Source organism: Zingiber officinale, chromosome 8B (assembly GCF_018446385.1).
Source record: "Zingiber officinale cultivar Zhangliang chromosome 8B, Zo_v1.1, whole genome shotgun sequence".
NCBI classification, from domain to species: domain Eukaryota; kingdom Viridiplantae; phylum Streptophyta; class Magnoliopsida; order Zingiberales; family Zingiberaceae; genus Zingiber; species Zingiber officinale.
Window position 1 is genome coordinate 82794846 of NC_056001.1, and position 18539 is coordinate 82813384.

The 18539-nt window shown below is 35.5% G+C and overlaps 1 protein-coding gene across 1 annotated transcript in view; it reads right to left on the reverse strand.

Annotated features, from left to right (window-relative positions):
- Window positions 1–9640: 9640 nt before the first annotated feature.
- LOC122014345 (agamous-like MADS-box protein AGL65) overlaps window positions 9641–18539 on the reverse strand; it is a 43512-nt gene continuing 34613 nt past the window's right edge. Inside the window, exons 8-12 of the mRNA XM_042570560.1 lie at window positions 12136–12232; window positions 11859–11903; window positions 11609–11736; window positions 10958–11315; window positions 9641–9979 (exon numbers count right to left, since the gene is read on the reverse strand). Of these exons, the coding sequence (XP_042426494.1) occupies window positions 9971–9979; window positions 10958–11315; window positions 11609–11736; window positions 11859–11903; window positions 12136–12232 (637 nt within the window). The 3' untranslated portion in view covers window positions 9641–9970. The remainder of the gene's footprint in view (window positions 9980–10957; window positions 11316–11608; window positions 11737–11858; window positions 11904–12135; window positions 12233–18539) is intronic.

The following is an 18539-nucleotide window of genomic DNA, read 5'->3' on the forward strand; positions in this document are numbered from 1 at the left end:
CGTTTCCTAGCCATGCTATTTGGGACAACTAGAGCCAACTTGTCTCTCGAAAAATGGCTTGGCCGTGGTATTTGGCATGGCCAAAGCTGTGTTTGGCTTCGTGGAAGTGCCTTATGGCACGGCCAGAGCTAAGTTGGCTCTGTTCACAAAGCTTGAGATCGAAGAATACAATTTTTTGTTAAAAAAATCATAGAAAAATAATACAACGGTTAAAAAAATTAAAAATTTTGCTGTAGATGAATATTAAAATTCTATTTCTTAGAAAAAAATTAATTTTTATTAATTTTTTAACAAAAATTATGTAGAACTATTTATTTGATAATTTAAACAAGAATATGAAATTAAAATAAAAGTAATACATGCATAATGATTTTTCGATTTAAGTATGATTTTGGAACCCAATATAGTTTCCTTTCAACTGACTTAATCAAAAATTTCTTCGGAATATGTTTTTGTGATATTCTTCTAACTTGGCCCTTATGAAATCTAATATGCCAATTAAGTCCTTGATCATATTTAAAATTTCTATCGTTAGCATGTAGAAAATTTGAGCATGAATCATCTTTTTCTAACATTTCAATTTTATCTTTTAATTTTGTATTTTCATCTATTAGTTTTTCAAATTTTTCTTTTAGACATGCATGTTCTTTCTTTAACTTTATATACTTTGTTCTCTTTTTATATAATGATTTACTTAGCATTTGTACAATTTTAAATAATTACTCTGGAGGAAGCTTACTTACCTGACTTACCATATATTCGTCGATAGACGCTCCCCTTTCATTGTTGTTTTCTTTTGCAGTATCTCCCCCTTCATTGATGCTCTTGATGCTCATTTCTGAGATGCTTTCATCATCTTCAGCTAGGTACTTGGCAATTAGCGTTGTTCCGATAATCTCCTCAGATCTGGATGCTTTTGAAGATGAGTCGGTATCCAAAGCATAATTAGATTATTCTTTCGTTGATTTTTCGTAGAGCTCCCAGAACTTTTCTCAAAGTTCTTTTGTGCTTTGGTAGTTACTGATTTTATTGAGTTCTTGAATAGGAAGAACACTCAGTAGGTGGAACTTGGCTTTACCATTTGCTATGAATTTGTCGTGCTACTTCTGAGTCCAAAGATGCTCCTCGAGTTCTTTTCGATCTTTACTTTTAGGGACATCAAAATCAAATTTCATAGAAAGTATTATATCAAAATCAGTTAAAAAATACCTCCATTTTTCGTCTCCAGAATGAGAACTCCCCCTCAAATGTTGGCGGGTAGATGATTGGTCCGGCCATCTCTTTTACTTTGATCGGCAGTTAGTCCTCCTGAAGCATCCTTGCTCTGATACAAATTGTAGGACCCTTGGCAACCGGCTAGAGGGGGTGAATAGCCTGCACAATAAAAATAAAAAAATCCCCTTTCTCGATCTTATAGCTCGATTAGAATAGACACTTGTATAAAAGAAATAAGAAACTGATTAAAAATAAGAGACATAAAAGAGTTACTTGGTTTGCAATCAAGGAATTGCTAATCCAAGGAAGTTGAAGTTCACTAAATAATCTCCTTCAGGCGGAGAAGCCTCTTACAGTAGTTGAAGCACTTAATTATAGAATAAAACTAAAGAGGAATGGTTTACAAATGTTGTTCTAAGTCACTGGGATCAGAGTTGCATTATAGCCCTGGTCGGGGTGTCTGGAAGGGTTCTAGGCGCTGGAGGGGGATAAAATTTTATCCTCATTGTAACAGAACGTGTCACGTCATGTTTGGCTGAGAATTTAGGTCTAGGCACCTAGAGGGGTTCCAGGGTCCCAAACCCAAAAGTCAACCTTTTATTGACTTTTTGGTGCGGGTCTTCCACTCCGGTTCCGCTCGTTTGGGCTCAGATCTTCCGCTCTGGCTCTGTTTGCTTAGGTGATTTCAGCCATCCAGAAGAGGGCTCACCCGAACCCATCTTTCGACCTTCTCGAGCAATCTTCTTCTCCGGCTTCTCGTCCCTCGGAAACGCTGCGCACCTCCTTCTCGTCCGCTTGCGTACTCTTTCGCAGTGCCTCATCCCTCGGACACACCGAGCCCATCAACTCTCTCCCATGCCATCCTTCTCTCTAGTTGTATCTTTCACTTAATGTCTTGTATTCCTAAGTTCCTACATACTTAGATACAGTGCATCAAAATATAACAGGACCTAACTTAGCTTGGTTTGATTACATCAAAACTTCCATGGGGTACTTACAGAGTTAATGGGTCTGAAGGACCTCACACCTAGGTCCACAGGATTCGATAACTAGTGTGAAGTCCAGATAGGTCCACAGGACCTGATATCTGGCGAGATGTCTGGTTGGGTCCGCCGGACCTGACAACTGGCTAAAGTTCAGTTGGGTTTACGGACCTGACAACTAGCAGGAAGACCTGGTGAGTCAAATGTAAGTCAAGCGACTACAGTTGGTAAGTAAGAGATAAGCAACTAGAGGAGAAATCCAGTGAGGATGTGTTCCCGGTTGAGGGAACTGTAGGTATCAGTCCAACTTAGGTTCATTTGGGAAACCTAAGTTGAGACCTTGACTAGATCCTAATCTTGAGGAGATAGGATCTAATTACTACTCATATTTGATGTATTGTGCTAACTCTATTTTGCAGGATAAATATATTTTTTATTTCCTAGACTAACCCTTTTTTGTAGGGAAGAATAGTGAAAAAAAAAGGGAGTCTAGGCGCTTGGAAGGGATCCGAGCGCCCGGACTCCAAGCACCCGGACCAGCCTCACCCAAGCGGGTGCCAGACACCTGAGCAGTTCGGACGCCCGGAGCTGCTCCACACGCCCAGACCAAAAATTTCATCCTGAAGTTGAGTTGGTGTGCATCAACTAGTCGAGCCCATGTCAACGGTCTAGGCACCCGGAGGGGGGTCCGGACGCTCGGAGGTGGATAAAACTTCGAGGATAAAGTTTCAATGAAAGCTCGCCACATCAGCATGATCCAAGTGCCCGGAGGGGTTCTAAGCGTCCAGAATGGACTTATATAAGGGTCTTCGACCAGCAACTTTAGAACATCATCTTCTATGACTTTCTTTCCTGCGCGCTACTTCAAAAAGTCTCCTACGATGATGCTCCACTGACAACCGAACATCAACCTTTACTTAGTTTTCTCTATTTTATGTAACTTTTCATATATAGTTCTTGTACTTGATTATTGTATCTTTTTAAACTATTAGTGGATTGTCCAACGAAAGTGATCGACGATTGTGTGCCTTGGCGTAGGAGTCGTCACAAGATCTGTTAAGTAAAACTTGGCATTATTAGCATTGTGTTGTTTGTTTTCCTTTTCCACTGTGCAACTTGTTTTAACTTGCAATTTTCGGCGATCGCTATCCCCCCCCCTCTCTAGTGACTTTACAATCCAATAAAGAAGTCATTTGGAATGATGATTTTGAGGTGCTGGTCAAACCTTTTATAGCCCTATTCAGGAGCCTAGACTGGTCCCGCCCCCCCACCCAACCCACAGGGCTAACGTGGAGTCACCTTAGTGAAGCTCAGCGAAGCTCTATCCGGAAAATTTTATTCACCTTCAGGCGCCTAAACTGTGACATCTGCTAACCAATCAGTGAACACCACCTCAACTGCACTCGGGTGCTTAGGTTCGGCCTAGTCTGGGTGCCTAGACGTCCAAGCGCCTAGACGTCTGGGCACCAGGACCCAGTCCGGGCGCCTGGATGCCCATTTTCCAGCCAATCTTCCATCTTCAATTTCCTACACCATAGAGTTAGCACTACAGGAAAAAGATATCATTTTGAATTAATTTAACAATCTCAAGATTGTCTGATTTTGACTTTCATATTTCAATAAAATCCTAAGTCGAACCGATGCCACATTCCCTTAATAGGGAACGCGTCCTCACTTACTCCTCTTAGGAGAGTTTACTTGAGCCAATCGGTCCTCCAGACCATTTGGACTTTTGCTCAACATTTGAGACTTCAGAAATTTTCGTTGGACATTCGATCCCTGACTCGTCCAGTCTTCCACCTGGTGTCCAAGACCTCCAAGACTTCCACCTATTGCCCTCGACCCATAGGATTTTTCACCTGATGTCCTCGAATTGCTAAGACTTCTGCCTAGTCCCTCGGATCAGGACTTCCTTTCCTAGTCGCAACTAAGACTTTCCATCTATCTAGTATTTACTAGGACTTTTACTTTACCTAAACTCATTTAGGACTTTTCTGCACATTTAATCAAACTTATTAGAATAACAATAATCCTTAATTTTGAACATTTTACCATTATCAAAACTTAGATTTAAACATCTGGTGCTTCTTGTGTTGGGTTTTTCGGGTTGCAAAAACCCCCTTTTGCGTTGCGGAAACCCCGAAATCCCCCGCCACCGGATCCGTGCGAAGAATAAAATTCGTAAAAACTTCGAGTATGAGTTTTCTAAACTAGATCTACACTAGATCTACAAAGGAGAAGAGTTTGCCCTTAATGCGATGCCCTACGCGTATCCCGCTCGTCCAAGGTTCGCCGGATCTCGAGAGTATTAAAGTAGATATTCCTCTATGTATATCCACACGAACAAATGATGGAGAAAACAACTAAAAGGTGTGCTAGCACCCTTAGAAGTTTCGTCCAAGGAGGTGAAGGAGAGGGAGAAGAAGATGAGAGCTTGAGAGGAGGAAGAAGATGAGAGTTACTTTCACAAAATGAAAACTCACAATGCAATTGATGTGGCCGACCACATTAAGAGGAGTTGTAACCTTCATGGAATGCCAAGAGTCACAACTCTTGGTAACTCCCATGAGGTGGCATCCCACTTAAGCAACCATGATGATGTGGAGCATCATCATTGGCCCACTCAATGCCAACTCATCAATGAGGTGGCAAATGGTCAAGTCAAACTTGACCTTTCATCTTCCTCTCAAGTCAAGTCAAACTTAACCACTTCTCTCCCATGGTTGATCTAATCTAACCATTGGTTCAAGTCAATTTTAATTTAATGAATCTCTATTCATTGAATTAAATTGATTCAATGAGTCTAAGTCCAAATTAGACTCATCTAATACATGAACCAAATTGAGTCCAACTCAATTAGCCTACTTTGGATTACTCTTAATCCAATTTGGTTCATCACATGAACCTAATCCTTTAGGTTCATCAAATGAACCTAATCTCCATCTAATTGTCCTTTGTGTGTGACCCTATAGGTTCTTGTAACGTTGGCAATGCTCCTAAACCCTTTTAGAAGCATAAGTAATGAGCGGTATCTAGCAACACATCATTACTACCCAAGTTACAAGAATGTTGAGATCCAACATCACCTTGTGACTACTAATTGTGACTCCTCACAATATATGACATTGTCCTTCTATCCTAGACATCTAGGTCGATCAATATGAGGCATAGACCATGTCATCCTCTAATCAATCTAAATCTTAAATCCCAAGTAGACTCACTCAATCAAATGAGCTCAACATCTCATATTGACATTTGGGCATGGCCATGCACTTAGTGGTCTCACTCTATCAAGAATATCGATGTCACTCCCATCATATAGGAGGGATAGATCTCATCTACATCACTCACATCCCTCCGCATAATTTGTTACATACCCAGTAATTGCCTTTATAGTCCACCCAATTATGGGTGACGTTTGACGAAGCCAAAGTACGTAACTCCTTATGTAGGGAACCATGGTGACTTCAGGTCCAAGGACTAGTAGTCGTACTAATAGCCACATGAGAACGTATATGACACTCATATAACGATCCATGATATTTTTTCATGGTGGGTCATTCAGTATACATTCTCCAATGCATACCCATGTGTCAACTTGATATCTCCATATCCATGACTTGTGAGATCAAGTCATCGAGTTGACCTACATGCTAGTCTTGTCGCATTAACATCGCCCCTGAATGTTAATACTCGACTAGGAATGATTAAGAGTAGTGTTCCCTATATCATCTCACTATCGATTCAACCAATCGATTGATATAGGTAAGAACCTTGTACTCAAGGACGCTATTATACTTAGTTATTTGGAACCAATACAAGTAAGTATAATAACCAAAAACAAATGTCTTTATTTATATACAAGAATATGATACAACGAGTCTATATAATAATCATCAAATAATTGACTCTAGGACTCTAACTAATATCTTGTACCAACAATAGCTTCTTGTCTCTATGTTTCCAATCTCAAAGTTTTTATATTTGACATAATCCTTTAAAGCTTTTTTAATGCATTTGTCACACGATCAATGTGAAAGTGTCTTCAGCTATATCAATTGGAATTGTCCTCTTAGGCCAAAGTGAGTCATTCATATCATTGTCAACATCAAATGCGTAGAAATCAATGGCGTTAGAATAATCATCTTCAAAGTGTTCAAAGACCATCTCTTCTTCCTTGTCTAGTGTTGCATGGTGAAAATAATATTCCTTGGCTTCTATATCATAATCTTCCTCATCCACAAGCTCATTTGCTAATTTATCTTCCTCCTATGTTGTATTGTTCGAGTCAAAGCGTCGATTTGAAAACTCTATAGCCTCCTATATATTTTGGCCTTCTAATAAAAAACTTGATTCTATGTAGTCTTGCTCCAGACTCATAAGGTAAGATAGAATTTTAGTGGAAACAGGTGAGTTCCTTCAAGAAAATGGTTTGTGATTTATATGGAACATAAGCACAACTGTAGTTTTAGGTCAGAATATATGATTTCTTTGGTCATCACCACTTTGTGGCAACTACAAGGTAGCTACTACAACTTGAATATTGGTCAAGACATGTTCATCCCACACATGATCTCTATTGAGTCAATGTGGTTAGTTTGTAGATTATAAACCCTGCCTTAATGAGACATACACCTTGTATTGACCTCAAAAGCTCTCTGGTCGACACCATATTGTAGTAGCTACCTGATAGCTACTAGAACCCAAATACTAGTGAAAAAATTTCAACTCGGTTGTGCCCTATGGAGTCTATGTGGTTCAATTTTACATTGAAAACCTTATCCTACTGAAACTTGGTTCTTGGATTAACCAAGAAAGTTCTTTGCTCAATACTACGTTGTCGTAACTACCTAGTGATTGTTATGATGTTGAGCAACTATCCAGTAATTGTTATACGTTGTAGCAACTAGCAGCTACAACTTTGATGCTCTTCGAGAATTGTTATCTCACTTGCTTGAGCACTTGGGGGTTCATGTGTATGGTTTTTGCATTAGAAACTTGATCCTAGTGAGACCTGCAACTTGAATTGACATTGAAAGCTTTTTAGTAAACTTGCCTATTGTAGCAATTATCAAGTAGCTACTGTAACCTTTATTCTCTTTAGGGAATGTTCAAATCACTTGATTGAGCACTTGAGTTCATATGGATGATTTTTCATTGGAAACCTGATTTGCAATTTGAATTAACTCAAAAGCTCTCTAGTCAATCTAATTGTTGTAGCAATTGTAGGAGTTACGAAGATGAAAGGATGCCTCTTCCCCTTAATCTTCCTCCTTTATGAGCGAAACCTTCAGCAACTACATAGTAGCTACACAACCTTGATACTAGTCAGGATCTATTCATTTAAAAGGGTGCTCTATGGATTCAACGAGGTTGGTTTATGCATTGAAATTTTCTACCCTTGAACTAACATCAAAAAGGTTTCTGGTGAAGTCCAAGATGTAAGAGTATCAACCATGTGCAGGAACATTAGAAAAAAAATGTAAGAAAAGGGGTATTTTGTTAACTGTCTTGCAAAAGCAGGGTCTAAAAAGATAATGAAAATAGGAAGAACTTGAAACAGAATTCAACCATGTGCATAAACATCAAGAAAAAATAGGAAAAAAGATATTGGGCTAATTAAACTTATTTGCTTATAAAAACAAGGTCTCAAGAATGATAATGAAAACAGGAAAACCTTCCAACAAAATAACGAGTGTATTCACTCAAGAGTTTTAATGACTTTTATTGATTTTTTTAGTGATAAATTTTTATGGAGTTAATAAATTTTTATTGATTTTTAATTACACCGAATTGTGAAAAGAATTTCATGGAATTTTATAAATTTTTTTGCAAGACTTTTACAAACATTTATAAATTTTTCATGAAAACTTATGAATTTCATAATTTAATAATATTTTTTATATAAGTCATTATCTACTCCCATCAAAAATGTCTACCAAGAAAAAAAAAGATTATTCTCATATGTTATTTTAATTTAAAAATTATAAAAAAACATTTGAAAAAAAAAATAAAAGTAGAATTTTTTAATGATCATTTTTGTCCTTTTGTTTATGATTTCACATATTTTAATATTCTTTTCACGGCTTAAACAAATACAAATGAATGATATTCAATTTATAGAAATCAAATTTTCAATTAAACATAAATAATTAATTATCAATACTTTTTAGTGATACACAATATCAATATCAAATATCCGGATAACAAAAAAAATACTGAGCATTTGTGATATATTTTCAATAGTCTTTTACAGAAAAGAAAAAATCTAAGATTCATTATTGCCAATATGATGAACATCACTCCACATTTGATTCGCTATTGTATCTCTCCATACATTGACATTTGCTCATTGTTGTTCTTGAGTATCAAATAATTAATCAAAGCAATCACCATCATGAACATGTTCTTGATAGGTCTAGTGGCTAGGGCATGAAGTGTTGCCACCATGAGGTATGGGGTTCGAATCTCGGTAAAACCGAGGTAAATATCTCTCTTATGTGTAAGTCGTTATTCCAAAGGCCAATAGTCGTCCGTGATTTACCTCCTCTATATTGGTCCTGAGACAGGTTGGTGAGGGTATTGGGGGTGAACATATTCACCTTTTACCACCATGAATATTTAAAGATTAAGTTTTAATTTTACTAGATTAATAGATGATTTTTTTAATTGATGATTAATCTAAGAACGTCATGTTAATAGTTTTAAGTATTTTATAATTTACCTTGATTATGGGAAGAAAATATCTACAAACTGTGTTGATCATTTTCAGAATTAATTGATATAAGCATATTTCGAAGGTAAAAAATCTTTCTTGACTTATTTATTGCAAAATGAGCCCTCTTCAATAATTTTGGGGCTCTTTTTAATTGTTTCCCTTTTAAAATTTGCAAAACAAACACAAAATATTTAGTAAATTCAAGGTCATTTTTACAAAACTATCCTTCTAAAGATTTATTTTTCAATGTAAATAAAAAAAAATTATAAAAGTTGTTTTTCCAACCCAAGTTATAAATACTTTCACAACTTAATATAAAAATTTTTAAATAATAATGAATTCTACAAATTTTAACATTACATATTATTTCAAAATAAAATTTACAGATAAAATAATAATTTATATTTCAAAATAGTTCATAAATAGTATTAAAATATTTAAATTATATTAATATTTCAAATTTACATAACCACGCTGTTCAGAATTTGTTCCAACTCTACTTAATTTTAAAATAGCTTCATTTCACCGAAAAAACTCAAACTTCTCTAGATCCAAATCTCTGAAACTTTTGACTATAAGAGTTTGTTCTAACTCTATTTAATTAACAAAAAAAACTTTGTGGAAATGCATAATTTGGATGCACAAATTATAAACATTCTAATCTATTGTCAATGTCTAAGAAAAAAAGTTCTCAACTTCTTCTTATAGTTGAATTAGTTTTACAATGGGTAAATTTACAAAATACTTATACAAGAAAATTTACAAGAGGAGCAAACCTTCTGATCTAGAGGCTGAAAGAACTTAAAATTTAAGGGAATAGCAATTATATGATTATTTTTACAGAAGAGATATTTAACTTTCCTAGTAAGGGGTATACATGCCAGTATAGTTTCCATTTTGTATCATCAACTACTTTCCCAGATCGATTTGTGAGAAGGAGATGGAGTCATCCAAAGCTTCGTCTATTTTAGATAGAGATGGTGAGTAAAGATTTTGAGGATGAAATCTTGGAATAGTAGTAACAGAAACAATGAGATAATGATACTCCAAGCCGTTATTGTTGCTGCAATATGAAGTTAAACACTGAAGTTAGAGATCATGAGATTGAGAATGGCTCAAAGAATCTAATAACCAATACAATGACTCAGAATCTAATAACCAATACAAGTTACATTTCTGTAAAAAGAGCATACGTTGACCCACAGCCATCTGCAGGGAGTTAAATAAAAAAACTGAACAAGTCTTTCCCTGGCTTCACCTGGAATTGACCCTTATCCATTTCTACAAATCGACTATGTGATAACCAACTCAATCATGCCCTAGAGGCAACCAATACAAGTTTTAGTTAGTATAACATATGGCCTTGATTGCCCATAAGCTTCTACCATACAAATATTGGCATTGTCTACACACTTCTTCCATGCATCTATATAGACATGAGGGAACTAATATGTTTTCAAGTCAAATGGCAAATAACTCCAAAACTTGATTGTTTCCACTAAATATAACTTTATGAGATGGACCATAAGTTAAAAGTAAAGTAAATTTTACCAAAGCACAAGGACAACCACTACGTAGAGTTTAACAATAAATTGGAGAATTAATTCCTTGCATTGATGTCTAATTTTTGTCTTTTTCAAAAAAGATAAAGGTTGTTATGCCCACGAGTGGAAGTGAGAGGATGGCCTTAACCCCCACAAGGTGCACCAAATAGAGATTATCAAATAAAAATGAAGAGATTTTCTTTATTTATGATCATTTTATTGGATATCTATCATCCATGCGCTTTCATAACAAAGATGATAAAACATCTAACTCTAATTTTGATATCTTAAAATATTATATTTTATCTGAATATATGAATTTTAAAGTAGAAAAATTTATCACAAGGCAAGCTGTCACTAGATTTTTTTAGTACTTAGGAATACCCCACATCTATATACCCAATCACCTAAATCATGTGACTTGAGTTTCTACTTTGTAGTTGAATTTGTAATGAATCAATTATGAGAGTATAAAGTCACAATTTCAGAATGCTCACTTGGGTGTATGATCTTTCATCATATATTGCAACACCACAATTCCCAGACGTAGATGCCCAGTCATGGAAGCTAGCATCATAGCCCATACCAGGTGTCTCGAAATGATGCACTTGATAATCTATAGTGCTTTCCTGCAAACTATGTTCCATCTCGGGCTTGAACATCCTTTCACTCAACAAATTCTGACCATACGTCTGGTAGGAGAACTGTGCTCCTAGTTGTAGCCTTAAGCAAGTATTTGGGCTAAAATTGTGGAAGGATTCATCTGTTACTTGCTCATCGGCCTTTGTTTGTTTATCTGCATTGAAGTAAGCAGGATAATTTTGGAGAGCCGTGTCTGATGAGCATCCAACATCCCTACAACATTAATCGCTATACAAGAATTAACAATCATTTTAAATTTGATTGGAAGTAAAATGTCATTTAATATTCTTAAGATTGAAAGTTCCATCTTTGTATATCTTGTGTCTCCTTGATGTTTTCATCTTTTTGTCCATTGTTTCTATTTCTAAAGAGACACAAACAATTAGAAAGTTTCTAACATACATCCAACTTGGTTCGCCTATCAATTACACTCAATTGAAAGAATAAATTATGTTTAAAACTATCCAAAAACACAATGATTTTAGAGCAATTTATTATTTTCTCACCTATGAGGTATCAAATTAGCATCTTGAGAAATCATTAGTGGTTGACCATCATTGTCATGGAGCCATGACACTGATGAAGCTCCTTGTGCATAGCTTAGCCCCATGGGTAAATGCATGTCCTTATGGAACTAAAAAACGAATAGCTTTTGTTAGTTGATTGCCACCCAATGAATAAGCATGCATCAATTACTCACAGTGATGATGAAAGTGTATAAAATCAAGAACATCAAGAAAAAAAAAACTAGTATACCTGGCCATTATAGTCTACAGAAATAAGTTGTTTTCCACAATTTTCCTATCAAGATAAAAAAATGAATCAATTTTAGATGAGATCAAGATAAAGTGCAATGTAATAATATTTTTGGTTGTTCCTTATGACAATGAAACTTGAGTGAGACAAATAATATGTTATGTAACTGCTAAATTAATATTGTTGCGCCATTTTCACTAAAAGTGATATATAATACTACAAAATGATGCATTAAGTAGGCATATATAGTTGATGTGGAGTTTAGATATACCAATACCTTGTGTACTTGGATTCGGTTGAGAGATTCCTTGAGTGACTGTTCCATAGCCCTAATATGGTCGAGATTATTAATCTTATCTGGATCAGCCCAACAACTAGAATAGAAAAGTTAAGTTGTAAGTAGCCATGAAGTGTTCTAAATCATAATCAACTAACAATTGTAAATACTCGTCAACATTATACTATGAATCTTAATCATATGGATCTTTGATGTTGGTATCAAAGTTGATGTAGAGGGAAGAAGGAATGATGGCTAGAAGAGACAATAACTTATGCAAGAAGCAATCTAATTATAACAATCTTGTGCTTATGTGTTGACTTTTAGAAAATAAGATATGCCATTATCTCTCTATATATTAAGACCAAAATATACAATTCTTCATTAATGATTATTTGTTTGTTTAAGAAGTTTACCTTAATGTGCTTGAACTTGTGGTTTTCAATAGAATGGAACAGAAGCTTGAACAGTTAAGTCTGATGAATTTCAGAATGGAACAAAAGCTTGAACAATCGACTAATAAGTTGATTGATGAATTTCAGAATGCAAACAATCGACTAAGGAAGTCGACTGATGAATTACTGATGATTTACAAAGCAATAGAGAAACTAAAACAGTCGAGTCATGGATTTTATGGAAACACAAAACAGTTAACGGAGTCGACTATCTGAACACATTAATGACAAAATTAGAAGATGATCTGGGTGATCTTGAAGATTCAGATTGCAAATATACCAAAAATATATATAAGGATTAAAATTTGACATAATTAAATTTATTTAGGAAAAATAATAAGAATATAATTAATAATTAATAAGGAAATAAATTTATAAAATTTATTAGAATTTTATGGAATTTTTTAGAATTTAATATGAATATTTGGATATTTTCATGAGGATAAATAGATAGGGCTTAGAAAAGCTTGTTTAGAATATATATTTAAAATAGGAGTTGATTAAAAAATAAACCTAAGTTTATAGTCTAATTCCTCCGCACTATTCATCTCTGCGGCGCTGCCTCTCCTTCACCGCGCGCACGCCGCGATCTCGCCCAACTGCCACCGACCAACACCCCTTCTCAACAACGAGCTGCAATAGAACAATCCCCGTCAGTCGTTGGAGGCGACCTCTCTAGGTCCTCACCGTAAGAAAGGCAAAAGCGTGCTGCCCTTCTTATTCGTCCACCAGCGAACAGATCATCGACGCCGTAGTTGTTCCCTCGCCGCGAGCATCCACTACAAGACGTTTGCATGAGCAACTCCAGCCAGCCAGTCGCGGCTGGTCCTTCCGATTTTCTCACTGTTAGGATCTCGAGCGCAAAACAAACACAAGTGCAGCGAAATACATTTTTCGAAAACCTTCCAGAAGATCTATGCGAAGGAAACCGTATATTAGTTGTGATGAGAGTTATACCTTTGTTGCGTAAACACGAACTCCTGACGACAACTTTTTCCTCATTGGATCTCAGCACAATCAAGTGTTCACGTCTCTTTCGGTATCCACACAAGCACATTTCGTCCGTCTTAAGAACTCACAAACTTGGAGAAGAAAACCCACCTAATGTTGTGCTAGCGGTTTCTTAGGGAGTTTCAGCCAAAGGTGGAAGAAGAAGAGCAAGAACACAAGTATATTCATGAAATGAATCAAAACTCCTTTTATACTCATTTAATCAAATGCCTTAATGTCAATTGCCTTAATTGACATTAATATTTATCTTCATCCAATGCATGATCAATTCGAAATTAACCACCTTTTTGCTCTTCATCCAATGCATAATCAATTCTAAATTGAGCACTCCTCTTTCTTGATGAATTCAAATTCATCAAGTCACTCAATGAGTCTAACTCATTAATCCTCATCAATCCGAATTGACTCGATGAGTCTAATTCAAATTGAACTGAATCCAATAGTTGGATCCAATTGAGTTTAACTCAATGAGTCTAATTTGGATTAGACTTAATCCAATAATCCATCATATGAACTCATCTCCAAATTAACATGTTCTTTGTATGTGTGACCCAATAAATTCTCATAACGTTAGCAGTGTCTTTAAAACCATTTTAAATACATAAATAATAAGTGGCATCTAGCAAGGTATCATTGCTACCCAAGTGACGAGAATATCGAGATCCGACCTAACCTTTTTGTGTCTAATATCTTGTATGACTTAATCCTTCAATGCTTGATATTTAGATTGATCAATGAGGCATAGACCGTGTCATTCTCTTATCAGTCTTTGTGTTTCTTAATCTCTAAGTAGGCACACTTAATCAAATAAACTCAATATCGCATATTGACTCATTGAGCATGGTCATGCATTCTTGTATCCGCCACATATATCGCTTTCGTCATAAAGGATAGATCTCATCTACATCACTCACATCCCTCCGCATAACTTATTACATACCTAGTAATCGACTGTATAGTTCACCTTATTATAAGTGGCGTTTGCCAATACCAAAGTACATAACTCCTTATGTAAGGAACTGTTAGGATGTATACTAAAAGCCTAACTTTTTGTATGAACATTTATATTTTGAAATGAGAATCACTCTGGTCAAATGTTGCATGTTAATGCAGTTGTCCATTTAATTTATATTGTAGATAACATGGTGTGTGGTGCCACACAGAAGATCATGTTATCAATTCCTTATAAATTATAAATAGCAGCTCACGACCGAGATGGATAGGGACAAACCATTGGAACGGTTGTAGTGTAATTTGGAATTAGTTTGTCTTGACTATATAAATTACACTAGTACACTATGTGTGTATTGAGCAGGATCATTTGAGGTTGTTCTTTTTATACTGACTGCATAAAAGAACAAAACCTCTGTTATTATGGATGTGCGTACTCTTAATCCTGATATAATAACAAACGCATATACTTAGTATTTATTTCTTTAATTTATCAAAGGGTGAGATTTATTCAATTAAATCAATAGGCCTGATAAGTTGGGAAATAATATTATTTATATGGTGTGTTGTTGATTATAAAAGGAAACTGTGTCCTAGTAATCTAAATTGATGATGTCCCCTTGAGGAGCTCATAAGGATTATCATGTAAACCCTGCAGGTGGACTTAATCCGACATGATAATAAGGTTGAGTGGTACTACTCTTAGAGCTAGATGTTAATTAAGTGAGTTGTCAGTAACTCATTTAATTAACGGACATATGATATCTTAAACACAGGAAGACTAACACACTCATGATAAGAAGGAGCTTATATTGTAATATGGGATTGGTGCGGTAGTTCAATAATAACTCTTTAGTGGTATGAGTTATTATTGATGAACTTGAGTTGGGTGTTCGGGTCGAACACAGGAAGCTCATGTTCATCAGGAGGTCAAAACAAATTCCTCTTCTCAGTCCCTTGTTGTAGCCTCTATAAAGCCTCGCATTCACCCGTTTTGGTTTTGCTTCCGACCCAAGAAAGGGGTCGGCCACATCCTTGCTTGGTGCCCAAGCAAGGGGTCGGCCAAGCCTTGCTTCCTACCTAAGGAAGGGGTCGGCCAAGCCTTGCTTGAAGCCCAAGCAAGGGGTCGCCCAAACCAAAAGAAAAGAAAAAAAAAAGAAAATTTTTTCTCAACAGAATTAGAGATTTTTCTAAAAAGAATTACGTTGATTCTTTCCTAGAAATTATTCTAAAAAGAATTACGTTGATTCTTTTTTAGAAATTTTCTAAAAAGAATTATATTAATTTTTTCCTAGAGATTTTTCTAAAAAGAATTACGTTGATTCTTTCTTAGAAATTTTCTAAAAAGAATTATATTAATTCTTTCCTAAGAAATTTTTCTAAAAAGAATTACGTTAATTCTTTCCTAGAGATTTTTCTAAAAAGAATTACGTTGATTCTTTCTTAGAAATTTTCTAAAAAGAATTATATTAATTCTTTCTTAAGAAATTTTTCTAAAAAGAATTATGTTAATTCTTTCTTAGAGATTTTTCTAAAAAGAATTATGTTTATTCTTTCTTAGAAATTTTCTAAAAAGAATTATACTAATTCTTTCTTAAGAAATTTTTCTAAAAAGAATTATGTTAATTCTTTAATAAAACTTTTTCCTAAACAAAAATCTATTACTTTTTCTCCTTTTTTATCTGGGGCAAAGGGTTATAAAAGGAGAGGAGGTTGTGCCACAAAAATCAACAATTCAATTAAGAATTGATAAGTTGTTCTCCACAACTAAGTTCCTCTCCTTTCCCTTAAGGTTGGCGCCCCATTCTTTCTTTTTCTTTCCTCTAGGGTCGGCGCCCCACTTCTTTTCTTCTTCCCTTTTCTTCCCTCTAGGGCCGGCACTCCATCTTCTCTTGGTGGTCGGAGCTTGGAGGAAAAGAAAACAAAGAGACGAAGCACCTTGGTGGCCGGCGGTTTGGAGGAGAAGAAGAAGAAGAAGGCATTCCTTTCTTTGCATCTTTTGGTGATAACGGCTTAGAAACAAAAGGAATTCGGGTGTTTTTGTCTTGGTAGATTGTCGCCCACACGACGTCCAAGAAGATGAGAGGAATACGGCAGAAGATCAAGAGGTCTTTGTTTATAAAGAAATGTACAACTAGTTATTTATTCCGCACAGAACTAGTTTTTTTTTCTTTGTATGGATCCTGAAATACCAATACAAGAGGCTAGCGATTTTGTGTTTTCATTTTTGTGTTTCGATTTTGTGTTTCGATCTTGTGCTTTGATTAAGATCTCTGTAGTTAAACCTAAGGTTACTGTGAGACTGTGAGAAGTTTAAATATTCAATTTTTTGAAAGGCTTTTTGTCTAGGAAGTGGTGGATGATCTCATAACCAAGAAGGCCTAGTGCCTCGCCAACGACCTAGAAGTCAATCCTTGAAATAAATATTTAATCAACTTCTGTAATATGTTTTAACTTCAGAAGAACACAAGGGTTGAACTTGAAGTAAAAAATGTTAAGTTTTGTTTCCGATCCAGATTTAACTTTGAAGAACGAACTTGGAGTAAAAATGTTAAGTTTCGTTTTCAATCCAAGTTTAACTTCTGAAGAGCATATGGGTAGCTAGGAAAAGTTCTGTGCTTGCACAAATTTTTTTTACAGGGAACATAACGATATTCCGAGTAGCACCCAACAACTGGTATCAGAGCGAGTTTTCTATCTCTGTGTGTTTGATTTTCGATTAAATAATGCACTACTCATACATAAGTTTAGGCCGGATAATAGTAGGATGTGCTAGATAAATTAACTCTGTGGTTGCAGGGATCCTAGATCCAACTATTATGGCTTTTATGTGCTTGTGTGTGATTTGAACCCTCGGGCATGTCAAGATTTTTGTGTGTGCATGATTGTAATAATTAAATATAACCGGTTACCGTATTATTATTATTATTATTATTATTATTTTACATTCTGTTCGATCTACATTACATGTACATTTCCTTGTGGAATATAGGATTGATAAATGCAAAACTTTATTTTTGTTGCGGATTGTATCTTTGCAAGGCGTGGTACTATTTGAGGACTAGAGGCGCAACGGAAAAGAAAGCAAGATAGACGTGACGACATGACCCGTTGGCAGCGGCTAGGATCAACGGCATACGGAGGACAACTATGGATGAGGCCATAATAGTTGAAAATTTATTTTTTCATATTTATTGCCTTTATGTGTTGTGATGTGTATGCTTTTATGTGCATGTGTGTTATGTGTGCATGTTAAAATTCCTCGTTTAAATGACTAAGTGGGAGAGGGTTTATTTAAATAAATTCCACGGTCTCCATTACTGGTTTGTAAGTGATGCATTCAAACTTGCATGTTGGCTTTAAGTGTCTTCCTCCACATCGGATGAGTTTGTTTGCAGATCACTAGATCAAACTTCCTTTATGGATGATTATAGGAAATAATTTAGTTTTGTGTGATCTTCTCCATCTGAAGGGGCACAATCCTAATTAATGGATTAAGTATCAAGTAATGGTATACACTTAGGTGCATTTAATAGTATCCTCTCCATCGGAGTCACTGCTATTATTTTGTGTGACCGAAGTCAAACCAACTATTAATTTTATTTGTCATAAAGTTAGGTTGACAAGATAATAAAATTAATAGGTAAAACCTCCTCTTACAAATGTTTGAATTAGTATACGTCCACACTATCGTGGGATACTAAATTCACGGTGTTTTGAGGTGTTAGTGAATTTAAATTATATTGTTTGAGAGATCAATATTATTTTAAATTCTAAAATTTTGACCAAATATTTTATTTTGTGATTCTCAGGATTTCAAAATGGCTTTCAATCCTCTTCGCTGTTATTTTAAAAGAAAACAAACTTACCGGTCCCAATTATATTGATTGGAAACGAAACTTGGACATTATCTTAACTACTGAGGGATATAAGTTCGTACTTTTTGAGATCTGTCCTAACGAACCTAATAGCGATTCTAGTGAAGAG